Source organism: Hippocampus guttulatus, chromosome 1 (genome assembly GCF_054856545.1).
Source record: "Hippocampus guttulatus isolate MCC_2025c chromosome 1, RoL_Hgut_1.0, whole genome shotgun sequence".
NCBI lineage: Eukaryota > Metazoa > Chordata > Actinopteri > Syngnathiformes > Syngnathidae > Hippocampus > Hippocampus guttulatus.
In genome coordinates, this window is record NC_141261.1 from 12,700,390 (window position 1) to 12,714,478 (window position 14,089).

General features: G+C 45.0%; 1 protein-coding gene across 1 annotated transcript; it reads left to right on the plus strand.

The window, feature by feature from the left end:
* Positions 1-344: 344 nt before the first annotated feature.
* On the plus strand, positions 345-14,081 carry arhgef16 (Rho guanine nucleotide exchange factor (GEF) 16). The gene is made up of 15 exons (XM_086110334.1): positions 345-498; positions 2,004-2,644; positions 4,823-4,874; positions 5,372-5,535; positions 5,690-5,746; positions 6,953-7,113; positions 8,445-8,597; positions 8,688-8,817; positions 9,111-9,185; positions 9,278-9,370; positions 10,301-10,452; positions 11,227-11,415; positions 12,066-12,136; positions 12,544-12,645; positions 12,732-14,081. Exons 2-15 carry the CDS (start codon positions 2,072-2,074, stop codon positions 12,869-12,871), a joined length of 2,112 nt encoding a protein of 703 aa, XP_085966460.1. The 5' UTR covers positions 345-498; positions 2,004-2,071; the 3' UTR covers positions 12,872-14,081.
* The last annotated feature ends 8 nt before the right edge of the window (positions 14,082-14,089 follow it).

The window sequence follows — 14,089 nt, forward strand, 5'->3', positions numbered from 1 at the left end:
TTCATGTAGAATGCAATGATGATGTTTGAGTGCGTTTTTATTGCGTTGTAGTAAAAACTAATGGCCACTAGAATGCGCTCACAACCTGTTGGAAGTTGCAAACCCAACGAATAAATCTGAGGAACAGTAAAAGTAAACAAAACAGCGTAAAATGACCCGAGTTATACTTGCAAAACGATTAAATGCTCTCCACATATACATGTATAGACTACTTTATATATAAATATAAATAAATCCAAATGAAGTGTAACGTTTATTTTCAAAGGGTGAAAACGGTTTGAAAAAAGTGGTCGATGTGTACTTTCTGTGACGAGCTGGCGCTCACCTGTGCCGGTGACGTCACCACGGAGACACCAAAGCAGGAAGTGGCCCTTTGAGCACAAATATGTGACACGATTGCATCGACCTAGCAGCAGACGCAATTGAAGTCTTACTCTTTCTCTCTCTTTTTTTTTTTTTTGCCGATAGTTGGGAATTTTCGAAGTTCACCACGCTCAGGTAAGGCAGCTGTGACGTGTTGCAGCCTCGCTTGCTTGCTCTGTTGCGTGTCACCTTGCCATAAAAACAACCATGGGAATGTGAGACCGACATTTTTTTTTCTCCCACCCTGAAGCGTCTTTTAAAGATTGGGACTGCAACTGTGTGGAGACAGTGGACAAGCTCGTAGTTGAAATAATCGTGTCTGAGGATTAAATATGTAAACCCATGCACGTTTTGCATATGGCATGAGCGGGTTCAAATGCTTGAATAGTTTTGCATAGATATGTACTGAGCAAGCGTTAAATGTTAGCGCTACACTTTAAGCGGGCCTTTGAAGTTCTAGCATTGCAAAAAATAACTAGTTAATGTGAAATGAAAAAATCAATTGTATGTAAAGGATGGCCAAAAAAATGTACTGTACTCACTCTTTGATAGGCGTTGTAGTCCTTTTTTTCTCCATTTGTCTTTTCTTATATGTCATCAAAATATCTGTAATGCAACATTACTCTCTGTAATTCAATTGATTAGACTTGTGACTATGTCAATAAACACGTCGTTTAAAACGAAATACATGAATAATGACCAATTCAAAGGTGAGTTCCTCTTTGGCAGGAGAGACACTCTCTATCATGACTCTGTATAATTTTCCTTTTCTTATTCGTTCATCCTCACAAGGGTCGCGGGCATGTTGGAGTTTATCCCAGCTGTCTTTCGGGCAGTAGGCGGGGTACACCCTGAACCGGTTGCCAGCCAATCACAGGGCACACATATCGACAAACAAGCATTCGCGCTCACAATCACACCAAGGGACAATTTTGAGTGTTTTGTTAAACCTGAGAACATGCAAACTCTACGCAGGAAGGCCAAAGCCCGAATCAAACTCACGACCTCTTTGCAATGAGGCGAACATGCTAATCAGTTGACCACCGAGCCGCCCACTCTAGATAATAATCTGTTGATAATTTTCGCAATTAGTCATTTCTATCCCTATATTCAAAAACAGTACATTGTTTCAAATTGACAGCGCAGAAAATGTACATCAATTAAGATTCAGTTTCTGGTTGGTACGTAATGTGAGAAGAGAGGCAAAAATGTTGATCACTGTCTTCTAAAGTAAAAGCAGATGTTTGCAACTGTTTGTGTTTTGATTCAACACAAATCTGCTTCCGTGGAGGACTACAGAAGTCAGAGAATATTTACTGTTGTGAGTCTGACAATTGAATGATTTGGACAACCTTTTAAAGTATCAAAGGTAGTGCGTGTTGTTTTTAGTGGATTTACTGGAGCATCTCTGCTTGCGTGTGGCAGTGCCTTGATGTTAGTTCAAGAACTGACTCAGTATTATTTGATGTGTTCTCAGTGGGAGGCTCTGAAAGGCCCACTATGGGTCACTCGTGGCGTTTGAGGGCCTTGCACTCTTAGGATTCTGATGTGATCCCTCCTGCTCATTTCCAATGAATAATGCTAACGTCTATTTGTGGGGATCCGTAAACATGCTCTCATTTTTTTCTACTCTTCCACAGAGCCCTCAAATGTTGTAGCTGCTGAGGGGGGTCAGTGGACTGGGTCAAGGTGACCGAGGCAGGACGCCATGTCTCGCACCCAGTCAGAGGGCCATGCGGGTGATCGGTCCCCTCTAATTCTGGAGAGCCGCTTTTCCACAGAGCTGCATATATCTGAACCCAGCGATGAATGCTACCAGTCACAAAGCTCCCCGACCGTCCAGGCGGAGGCACGCACGGTCCAAGAGGGTGAAGTTGACAGGCTGGTGGTGCCGCAGCAACTGATTTTGAGCACCCAAAGTGCAGCGGCGCTGAAGCTCGGCACCCAGCAGATCATCCCCAAGAATCTAGCCGTGGCCAGCCGGCCCAAAAACCGCCACCACACCACAGTGGTGACCTTCCCCGTGGGACTGGAGAATTCCAGTCATGGATCCCGCATCCGACACTCAGCTCAGGGGCCTGATGTGAGCTGGGAGGACTATGACAGCGATGGAGACGGCTTCGCCTTGAGGAGGAACCGCAGGAACAAGTCCTACAGAGCAGCGGTGACCAGTTTGGACATTGAGGCCATGGCGAGGGGAAAAGGGGCTGTCAATGCACTAAAACCCGTGAAAGAAGGCAGAGGATCCAGTCCAGGTTCAGCTCGCAGCCCCGTGAGGAAGGTAGAGGTTGCTGTAGCCCAGGGGGGGTCAAAACAATTTTCGTAACGGGCCACATTTTCGTGACCATTTCCCTTGGAGGGCCATTCTGACTGAAATCATATGAAGAAGTCAAGAATAATGGTTGATTCAGCTATTGTTTATGTTGGTGTAATGAGGTATTTGGCAACAAGAAAATGCTTACAATGTCGCTCTTATTTATGACATATGAGAGTTTGAAATTTTGGTATATATTTTAGCAAGCATCATGGAAGTTGTCATGTTTGATTTGCTTTCGCGGGCCACATAAAATGATGTGGCGGGCCAGATCTGGCCCGCGAGCCTTGACTTTGATGGTACGCTGTAGCCCGTTTTCTTTTGGCTAAATGTAAGCTGACAAGGCTCAAGTCATATTGTAGCAGAAACTGCTAATCGCCACCACTAACTTTAAGTTAAGTAGTAACAATAGTCAATAGGAACCACAAAAGCGGTCTTAACAAAACTGTGTGGCTAGTTGACTCAAAGGCGGCCAAGCAAGAATGCGTTTGCTTTTGGTGAGGATTTGGATGATGCAAACACTGTCATTGATTAATTTGAATAACTACGATTAACTGCACACTACAGCCACTCTCCAACCCCGGTACAGAATCTATGACTTTCATGACCGTGACGACTGCGGGTAGCTACTCGTCTAAAAAGTGAGCGCAGGCGAGCCCCCACGAAGACGTATATTTTTCATTACAGGTCGCCAAACACAAACGCTCCCCCACCACGGCGACCACTTCACCGAACGTCGGCGTACGTGACGTTTAATAGACGCTAACTCTGTCGGCAGACAAAGAAACACAACGCAGCTCGGCTTACCTTTTGGATGTGTCGTAATGTCTCAGACGGTGTAAACTGCAGCCTAGCTTACGAGTCATGAGCGGAGAAACTCTTTGTGGGTATTCGTTTTAGTTGTCTGGCATCGGAATTTGGTGAAATTCCAAACGGCTCCGTCGCAGACGCATTATGGACAACAGGTAGCTGGCAAAAGGTTGACTTGTTTGTTGAATCGTTTGGACACTATTATCATCTCTCACCCTTGTTATGACACAATTCCACCAAGCAGTATGAAAATCCCCTATTGTGGCTTGTATCGATGACGACGTAAATGCCAGGGGGACGCCCACCAAACAATTTATTCCACCAACACAATCTGATTCAGAATCGATGTTATTTCAAAGAAATGTTTTGACTGGTGATGATTCCCTCTCGACCATTTCACAAACGACGGAGCTGCGACAACAGTTTTTACACAACAGCGACTGGGGCCCGCAACAATACGGAACCAACAAGTGTTTCATGTCTTACCAATCAGTTATTCTAGTACCCAAATAGAAACACTTGAACTTTACGGTACTGTTTGGCGGAAACTGGGATTTAGCCTCGGTCATGCTCTCTGTTAGTCATGGAGATGATGCGCAATCTTCCGCATGAGGGCCTCTTTAGAGGAAGTCCTCATTTAAGCGTCTACTACAGGGGTGCCCATTATGTCGATTGCGATCGACCGGTAGATCGCAGACTGGTCCCAAGTCGATCGCGAGGGGTGTAGAGGAGAAAAAAAAACTATTGGTGTGCCTGTTAGAAATATATTTTTTGTGTTAATGTACACTGCACGCTAATCAACCTATCAGTCTCATTTTCACAAAAAGGTATTGAAAAAATAAAATAAAATAAAGCAGGTAAATCTTTAACCTACGGTGGCGCGTGACCTACGTCACCGGAAGTTGTTAGCTGTCGCAGCTTGCGATCGGAGCCGTTGCGCTATATCTTTTATTGTTATAATTTTTCTCATTCAGAGTTTGTTTGGTGTGCAATTCACCGAGGGTACGGGCAAAGAATGGGCCGGGGGAAGCACTTAAAAACAGTACGTGGGAGCTACGATAGTTAACAGGCTGCAAAAGTGCGTCGCATACCTCCGTGTCAGGCTTTTGTTTATCATGGCGTGCGTTTGTATGTAACAGGTCGATCTTGGGAGGTTGGTTGATCGAAAAGTCGATCTCCGGTCCAAAACGTTTGGGCACCCCTTGTAGATTGTACTGAAATGAAGTAAATGGAAGTGGAACAAGATATGAAGCGAGCTATCAGGGTGAAGTGAACGGGGGGGAAAAAATGATCTACGTTCCTCAGTGACAAATTCTTCTGTTGTTGTCCTTCCAGCGAACTCTGGGGAGAAAGAGGAACCGTAACCAGCGCGGATCATTCAAAGACGGTATGAACGAGTCCCTCTCCGCGTCCCAAAAAGTGGCCAAAACACTCCCAACGATCTGATGTTTGTCGATATGGTAGAAGGTTGGAAACGGTGCCGCATGAAATCTTGCAGAAGCCCCGGGTTGAGATTGTGGACGCAAAAGTCTCGTCAGGTTCCAGCTCTCTTCCAAAAAAGGGATGGCTTGAACTCGCTCTGCGCACTGAATGTGACATTGTTGCGGCCTGATTATTGAATTGTAAAAATCCTGCAGCCTCAGCCATTCAGCCGCTCGTCACCGTGTGTGGACGAGAAGAAAACGGCTGTCCCGATCATTTATCCACGATTCTAAAGTCACAAACACCGTGTTTTTACATGCAGAGGTGATCTGCGGTCATTCATCTTCTCTCCATATTTGCTCCACTCAATAATACGGCCACGTTGTCGACACGCAAACTTTTCCAGACTGAAGAACCCCCCCCCCCCCCCCAAAATGATTAATTTGTGGGTTTGCGCCCCAGCAACGCCGCGCCTCTACCAGGAGATCCGAGAGCGGGGTTTGCACTCCACCAACCAGGATGAGCTGCTGGACGATTTTGTGGTGGTGGAAGCGCCGGTCGAGGATCAGAGCATCGTGGTCAAGAGCTACAGGCCGGCGCAGCTCACCTGGAGCCAGTTGCCACAGGTAAGCACACCCGTTGCTCAGACGCGATCATGATGATGATGATAATTGGAAAAGGGGGGGAGGGAATTGGGATTGCAAACATGATTTGGACATACGTATTTGTCAGATACCCGACAATCGCGTTGAAATAAAATTGTTCTCTTGCTTCGTGAAGGTGAAGGAAACCGGCATACTGAGCATGATCTCACCTCAAGAGAGGAAAAGGCAAGAGGTAGGTATTTATTTATCATTTATTTATATATAATACGCACACACACACACACAGGCGCGTCGGTGATCGAGTGGTTATTGCGTCGACCTCACAGTGCAGAGGTCGTGGGTTTGATTCCGGCTCCGCCCTACCTGTGTTGAGTTTGCATGTTCTCCCCGTGCTCACGTGGGTTTTCTCCGGGCACCCCGGTTTCCTCCCACATTCCAAAAACATGCGTGGCAGGCTGATTGAACACTCTAAATCACAGGTGTCAAACTCAAGGCCCGGGGGCCAGATGTGGCCCCGCCACATCAATTTAGTGGCCGTGAAAGCAAATCAAAGATGGCAACTTCCATGATGCTTGCTAAAATGTGTACCAGAATTTCACATTTTCACATGTAATAAATCAGTGACACATTGTAAGCATTTTCTTGCGACCAAACCCCGTCATTACAGTAACTTAAACAATAGTTGAATAAACCATTATTATTGACTTTTTTTATGTGGCTTCAGTCATAACAACCCTCCAAGGGAAACGGTAACTAAAATCTGGCCCTCGACAAAAAGGAGTTTGACACCCCTGCTCTAAATTGTCCCTAGGTGTGACCCCATAATTCACAGTTGGATGAATTTCATATTTTTTCAAAAATGTTATACTATTGGTCAGTCCAAACGTGTGGGTGTTATTTATTCATTTATTTATTTCAGATTATTGACGAGAGCGTTACCTCACAAGTAAAATGTCCATAGACATTTCAAATCAGGCCGACATCCGATTTAAACCCTTGACGATGTACAAATGTGAAAATGTTGACAATGTGTGTAAAGTAGTCTAGCGGAGAATTCATGGTCCCTTTTTTTGGCTTTGCTTTTGTTTTGTGTCAAGAGCAAAGGTCCACCCTGTTTGCACTCTACTGCCTGAGTAAAGGCACACCCAGCCGGGCTGTCTGCCACGTGGGCAATTCCCACTTTTATGCCCAAAGTTACCTTGTGGGTGTCGATTGTATGGCTTCAAATTCAGCTCAGTTTCCACGGCACTGCCCTTTTCTTCAGAAACTTCAGATTTGCTTTTGGCTCATGTTCAGCAGCACAAAGAAATCAGTGTTACAATCTCACCCGTATGATTTGCTCCCAGTTTTGACTGCTTTCATTGAAACTGCTGTTGTTGATACTGATTGTTTTTTGTTTGTTTGTTTGTTTTTGTTTGTTTTTTAACACGTTTGACAGGCAATCTTTGAAATAATCACATCGGAGCACTCATACTTACACAGCCTGGGCATCCTGGTGCGACATTTTAAGGAGAGTGAACCGCTGAGGAAAACCATGACGGCCACAGAGCACCATCACCTCTTCTCCAACATCTCGGTTATTCATCAAGTCAGCAAACGGTGGGCACAATACATACTCATGCTGTTACATTCTTCTGTGGGCTTTGATTTCTTCCGTACATTGACTGCTATATGCAGTTGCAGTTTTTGAAATGAATGAAAAATGTCAGGCCACCCCCCCCCCTCCCCCAAAAGCACGGGTTAAGTTTCTTGTCGGCCCCATCAACATGTTAAAACACGCTTGGCAAACAGGTTTTGCAGCCTCACTGCTCTGCGTGGTATTTCGGGGCTTTTGAAATGATAATGTGCTGCATTGCAGAACGTGTCAACAAATGCTTCAATTCGATGGACTTTGAATGTTTTGAGCCAATAGGAGAGGAAGTGTGATGAAAGAGCAGATACAAGAACAAATAATGATTCACATTTGTATCAATATGTGTTGTGTCCCTTCTTCCCGGCCTGCATGGTGTCATTTGACCTTTTCTTTTTTTTTGGTGTAAATATGCTCTCTGCAAGGGTGTGGCCGAAAGTCGTGTTTATTGCGTTCATCAGGAATACACTTAAGATGGATTCAATTTCCCATTTTAACAAAATAGATGTTGACTGTGATATGTTTCTTTGAAAGAAACAGCTGAAATGCAATCCGCCAAGATTGTGGCCAAGCACTACATTGAAGGTTCTCAACTCCTCTGCATGCAGTTCCTGAATATTAAAAGGCGCCAAACCAACACTTTATTTGTCAGTGCTCTTTCACCAAAAATACAAATACTGTAGGTGAGTTTTTAAAAACAATATATAATGAAAAAATAATTTTGGGCGGGTCCCTTAATGTTTACAATAATAACGATAGGAATTACATTTGAGATGCACTACCTTCCTGGTAACACATAATCCAAAATGCCATAAGTGGGCTAAAATTAGCATCGATGTGGCAGCATTATCATTATTCAAGCAATGGATATTTGAAAAAAAATGGTGCAGCAACACCTGTGATTGACTGGCAAGCACGTCAGGGTGTGCTCCCCCAATGACAGCTAAGAAAGCCACACCGGCGATCCTCATTTGGATAAGCGGTTCAGAGAACGTACGGATGGATGGATGGTGCGGCAACACATGTAGACGGACGATGTGGCATTAGATCCAAGAAAATATTCTTTTTCCTCGCCCAAAAAAAAAAAAACAATTATTATGAGCTGTTGTGACAGTTTAGTGTATATCTGTGCGGCTGTACCATACTGCCCCCAGTGGACAAGGTACACACATCACAAGAAGCCGCACAACTCATCTTCGCAAAAAAAATGATACAAAGTTTTTTGTTGGCATTTTATGAGTCAGGATTACAATCATTCTAAGCCCCCTCTCTTTTTCTCTCCCCCCCCCCCACCCCCCAGCTTTTTTGAGGATCTTGAGCGGCGTCACAATGACAACCCAGTGATCCGGGACATTAGCGATATTGTTCAGAACCACGCCGCCCACCACTTTGAGCCGTACATCGTCTACTGCTCCAACGAGACCTTTCAGCAGAGGACACTGCAGAAGCTCCTGTGAGTGGGCCACCAAAGTCTGACTTCTCTCAGCAACGGCCTCACGTAAATAAATGACCGAAAAGCGTCTTTCTTGGCCATCTTTCTTAGAAGCACCAATGGTGCGTTCAAGGACACCCTGAAGCAAATTGAAGGCAGCGGCGACTGCGGAGGCCTCCCGATGATCTCGTTTCTCATCCTTCCCATGCAACGGGTGACCAGGCTGCCACTGCTACTGGATGTTAGTATGACCTTTACGTTGACAAAACTTTGCCAATTACAAAAGATCGTCATCGTAATCTTTTCAATCAAGTCATTTTGGAGTCATGAGGCGAGCAATTCACAAATGTCATTGAAATATACAGTACAATATGTATTGTACTGTACAATACCTGAACTGATGCTCATCTAGCAATCCCGAGATGTCATTGCTCACCATTGCTTTTATTTCCTTGAACTACATATAATATACATATATAAGAATGTATTTAGTTATTTATTGTGTGTGTGTCTATGGTGGATTCCCTCACAAAGACAATCTGCCAGAAGACCCCTGACAAGACCGCCGAGTACTTTGCGGCCGTCTGGGCGCTGCATGCCATCAGCAAGGTAGAAAGGTTCGCCGTGCGCGCCGACTGCATTTTTTTTTTTTTGCAGCCTGGCAATCTGATTGTTTTCCTCCTGGTTGCACCATTCGACAGCTGGTCAGCAGCTGCAATGACGGTGCGCGGCGGATGGAGAGGACGGAACAGATGTACACCATTCAGAAACAGATGGAGTTCGGGAAAATCAAGGTTGGTCTGGTTGTTTTGGGACTTTCAAGTCCTCTCTGTCTCGGTCACATATGTCAGAAAACTGCAGATCAAAATTAAACCACTCAACTAGGCATGGACTAATGTTTAAAAAAAAAAAAGTTTATATGAGGCTGGTAACTTCAAAGCGGCGGCGCATTTACTGAACTCTGGAGGCAGCCAATCATATTGACATGACATGACATTGTGTCAGAGATTTTCTCGGACAAAGTTAAAGAAATGACTCGGCACACAGGAAAATTATCTTCAATATCGGCGGAAGCGGATCTCTGAGAGCGAACGACGGTTAGTTGCTCCGCGATCACACTCGAGCTCCCTTCCCGCCAATTCAGGCTTTTATTGTAACATACAAGGAAAACACTGCCCCCGATATTTGCATGCCGCACCCCCGGTCCGGCCCCTCGGTAGTGATTGGTTACCTGTTTTTCAAACTTGAACCACCAGTACATTGGCGCCTTTTCTGGCTGGTCTACATCGAATTAGCATGTTGTAGACTTTGCGGATGGTCAATGTCGTCTGGGCGCGACGGGTGTTCTCAACTCGTCTTTTGTTGCTCAACCGCTGTTCCCGAATTATTCATTCCCCTTTTGTGACCGAGTTTCGCCCTCTCCCCCGTGATCGCCCACCTGTATTGACGTGCTAATTGTGGACTTCAACAGCCCTCCGGCTTTGTGCACAGGAATTTGGGGGTGCTGGATACGCACCCAAACGTTTAGATGTGCCCAGATTAAATGAAACTTTAAACATGATACAATTTTGCTCATAGATTCCTCTGACACATTGGCAGGGAAATTCAATTGTGGCCGCAAAAATGCGCACGGAATGTTTTTTTAATTTGCGGCCACGAAGTAGCGTGTGAGTGTAAGCAAAGCGAGCACACCTTTGCCACAAATGCCCTACGTGTCGCCGCAGCCATTTCCGCTGGTGTCGTCGTCACGTTGGCTGAAGAAACGTGGCGAGCTGGCCGTCTGTGCTGAAGAGCTCAGCATCTGGAGAGCGTTCAGCAACAGGAGCAACTACCTGTTTCTCTTCAATGACGTCCTCATTGTCACCAAGAAGAAAAGGTCAGTTACTATTTTAACGCCGTTGCAACTCGAACAATACGAGCAAAAACAACGTCACTTGGACGCGTTGCAAGTGGGCTTCTTGTGGAACCAATTTATCCATCCGTCCATTCATTTTCTGATCCACTTTATCCTCACAAGGATCTTGGGGGGGCTGTAGCTTATCCTAGCTGTCTTCGGGCGGTAGGCGGGGGCCACCCTGAACCGTTTGCCAGCCAATCGGAGGGCACACGGAGACAAACAACCATCTGCGCTTTAGAGTGTTCAATCAGCCTGCCATGCATGTTTTTGGAATGTGGGAAGAAACCGGAGAAAACCCACGCTGGCACGCAGCTGTTCGTGATCTCAATCGGAATGGTGACTCTTCTTACTAATAATAAGGGTCTTATGTATATTTTGTAAAGCGGAGAAAGAAAAAAAAAGGTCGATACAGTGACTGGCCAACGCAGGATAATCTGGATTGTTTCAGTAATTTCCTGGAGAATGTGAGACTGTTGCCAGTCAGGGAACTGAGCAGGCTGAGGAACATACTTGACATTCTTCAACTTTGCATTCAGCCGGTCAGCCTGAGAGAAATGTCAGCTTTGTGTTTTGACGTGGGGAGAAACCAAACAATGTCTGCTCAGATACGAGAGCCCTTTTTTTTTTCTAAATGGTTGTGGCCCAGTACATGCTCTGCGTGGCTAATGCTACGGGAAGACGGCGAAGGAGTGTTTAACGAAGCCTACTAAGAACTAAGGTGAGCTGTATTTACAAGCGTGTGTGTTCCTTCAGCGAGGAGAGCTTTGTGGTGATGGACTACGCCACCCTGGATCATGTGGAGGTGGAGGTCAGCGAGGAATTTGATGGTCAGGCGTCGCCGCCCGCCAAGAACAGCTCCAGCCAATATCTGTCCTTCAAGCTGCTCATGAGCAAGAACAGCGAGGGCCGGCCAGAGCGCACCACCCTAGTGGCCGAATCCAGGTACCCTCCTCCAGTCTTGTCAAAAACAAAATGATTCAGTTCTTACAACAAACAAACTTCGACCTTTATTATTATTATTTTTTTTTTTTTGTAAACTGACTCAACTCAATCGACATATATTTGGTTTTAAATGATCTAACTACATTTCATGGTGACGTAAAATACGCAGTTTTACAATGATGATGTTCAGTTTTGCTTGACGCTGGCAAAATTTGTCTTTATTGTATCCAATCATTGGTATTTATTCTGATTGTGGTTTTGAAGCAGCGTACAACTGTACTGCATCATGCTAATGGATAATGGTTAGGACTCTCTGGTGTTGCCGATGAACTCACCAAATTTTTAAATGAATAACTTGGTGACGCATGTGGCCCCAATGAGTGTCTGTTTCATGGAGGTTGATTGGAGAATTTTGGGTCTGGCTCCCCCTGCTGTGGACAATGATGTCGCGCGTCAAGTACGAATACAGCACCGTAACACTGCCCCATTCTACTCTTTAAATACGGGTCATAAAAGGCTTCTTTTTTTTGGGGGGGGGTCCCCAGTTCGGTGGTACAGTCCGGGTTCATTTTCCACCTCCGCATTGGAGTTTTCTTCTTTTCATCGTCCCTTTTTTGTTTGTTTGTTTTTGTCTGCATGACTTTACCAAGGGTGGACCGTGCCCGTTGGATCGTCGCGCTCACCGAACACAAGCAGACAGAGCTTTTCTCCCGCAAAGAAGGTAAAGCGTGACAAAATTCACGGGGACTTATTTCTGCACCGTCATTGTAGGTTTTATGTGCTCTGAGTTGGGTGTGCGCTGATGGGGCCGTTTGTTCTGAAAACACTTCATTTGCGCCTCGGATCAAATGTGTGCTTGTGTAACGTTTGGGTGGCAAGTTTTAAGACCGGTATCTTAAATCTAACTGCCTTGTTTGGGGATGGGCTAAATGCCGAAACACAAACAGTTGAGCATGAAAGTTAAAATACAACTGAACTGAACTTAAGTATTCATGCCATTCTTTTCACGTACCGCTAGAGGGCGCCACCGCACTGTGATTCACCACATGAATCCTTTCACCCCATATCAGCTGGAATAGGTCAGGCCTAACATAAAAGTAGTCAATGCATTCTGGGAATGTGTTTTAGGTCTGCCCCAGTACGAGGCCGCCAAAGCCTACATACCCAAGGAGCCTGATGAGGTGGGCCTGCAGCAGGCTGAGCTTGTCATTGTCCAGAGGAAGGAGGAGGGTGAGGTTCCATTTTTCTTTTTCGGGGCAAGGGGGTCGCGACCCTGCGAGGCATCCCCTCTCCTAAAAACTGCGTGCTCCCGCCAGGCTGGTGCTATGGGGAGCGGATGCGAGACGGTGAGAGAGGCTGGTTTCCCGCCAGCTGCGCCGCGGAAATCACCAACCCCACGGCCATAGAGGACAACATGCAGCGAATGAAGCGCCTCCGCCAAGAGTCCAATGTTTGAGGAGAGACTCGGTGCAGAGAATAGTGAGGTTAAGAGCCCTCGAGGCCGCATTAACCTCATCCAATTGTGCCTTGCTAAGGCTGAAGAATTTACGTTTAAGGGGAAAAGAGGTACAGGCTAATTATTATATTCATGAAGATGTGCAGTGCATTTATTGCGCTTTACTTTTGTATCCTTTTTTTTTTTTAACCATATTTTTTTCCTGCTCAAACTTCATGAATCAACCTGTGATTAGGTAAAAACTAAATGAAATTATTCAAATAAAAAGAAAACCAACATTCTCAGTCACATTTCAACAAATCATCTGAGTTATTACAGCGCGTTTTTCCATTTTGTAATAAGGATGTACCAAGGTGCCTTGAGATATGACAAAGTTGAATGACCATGAACATGCTCTTATCTTGCTACAGTCCTATAATTTTAGCCAATTTAAATGAATGGAACTACCATTAATCATCCAGCCCGCTCCCCCCCCCCAAAAAATAGTATTTTGTATGCAGCGTTTTATAAGTCAAACAGCGTACTAGCATCATGAAACAGAATGTCAAGTATTGAGTTTTTGTCATGACTCTGTGCTTCAATTCATTGTGCTGCTCCTCTTGGTGTGCACACCATGGCCACTGGGGGCAGTATTATAGCCATACAATCAAAGTGGTCACCACTATTCAGAATCGATGCCTGTATTGTGCTAGCTATTTTTTTTACATGTTGCAACACTGTTTGTGATTAAATATATATTGCTTGAAGGATTATATTACTATGACTGTTGTTGATGCTTATCGTTACCACGGTAATGGCGTTTTCCATTCAGTCAATGGAGGGTATCTTAAGGCAAGTTCTTTGCTTGCTTTAAATACACAATGTGTAATTCTCTTAGGTTGTTTGGCTTGACACCAAACCTCAATCGAGTGGCATTTAATAGGTTTTAGGCTTTTTTCTTTTTTGGTTGTTCATTCTGACAAACTGCTGTGTATCAAGTCAGTTGAGTTCCCCGTCACCATGTAGTTCTCAAGTTTGCATGGGGCGGGAGGGAACTAATCAGCCAGATGACTGACTGCATGTATGTATCTTGAGAAGGCACCACTGTACAACAAAAGACTTTCCAGATGTACTGTACGGAGGGTTAACCAGGACCCACAACTTATGTTTCCATAAAAACAATCCTTTCTGGGTCATTACTGATTTCCTATTAAAGGTATTTTTACATCCAGTAGGAAC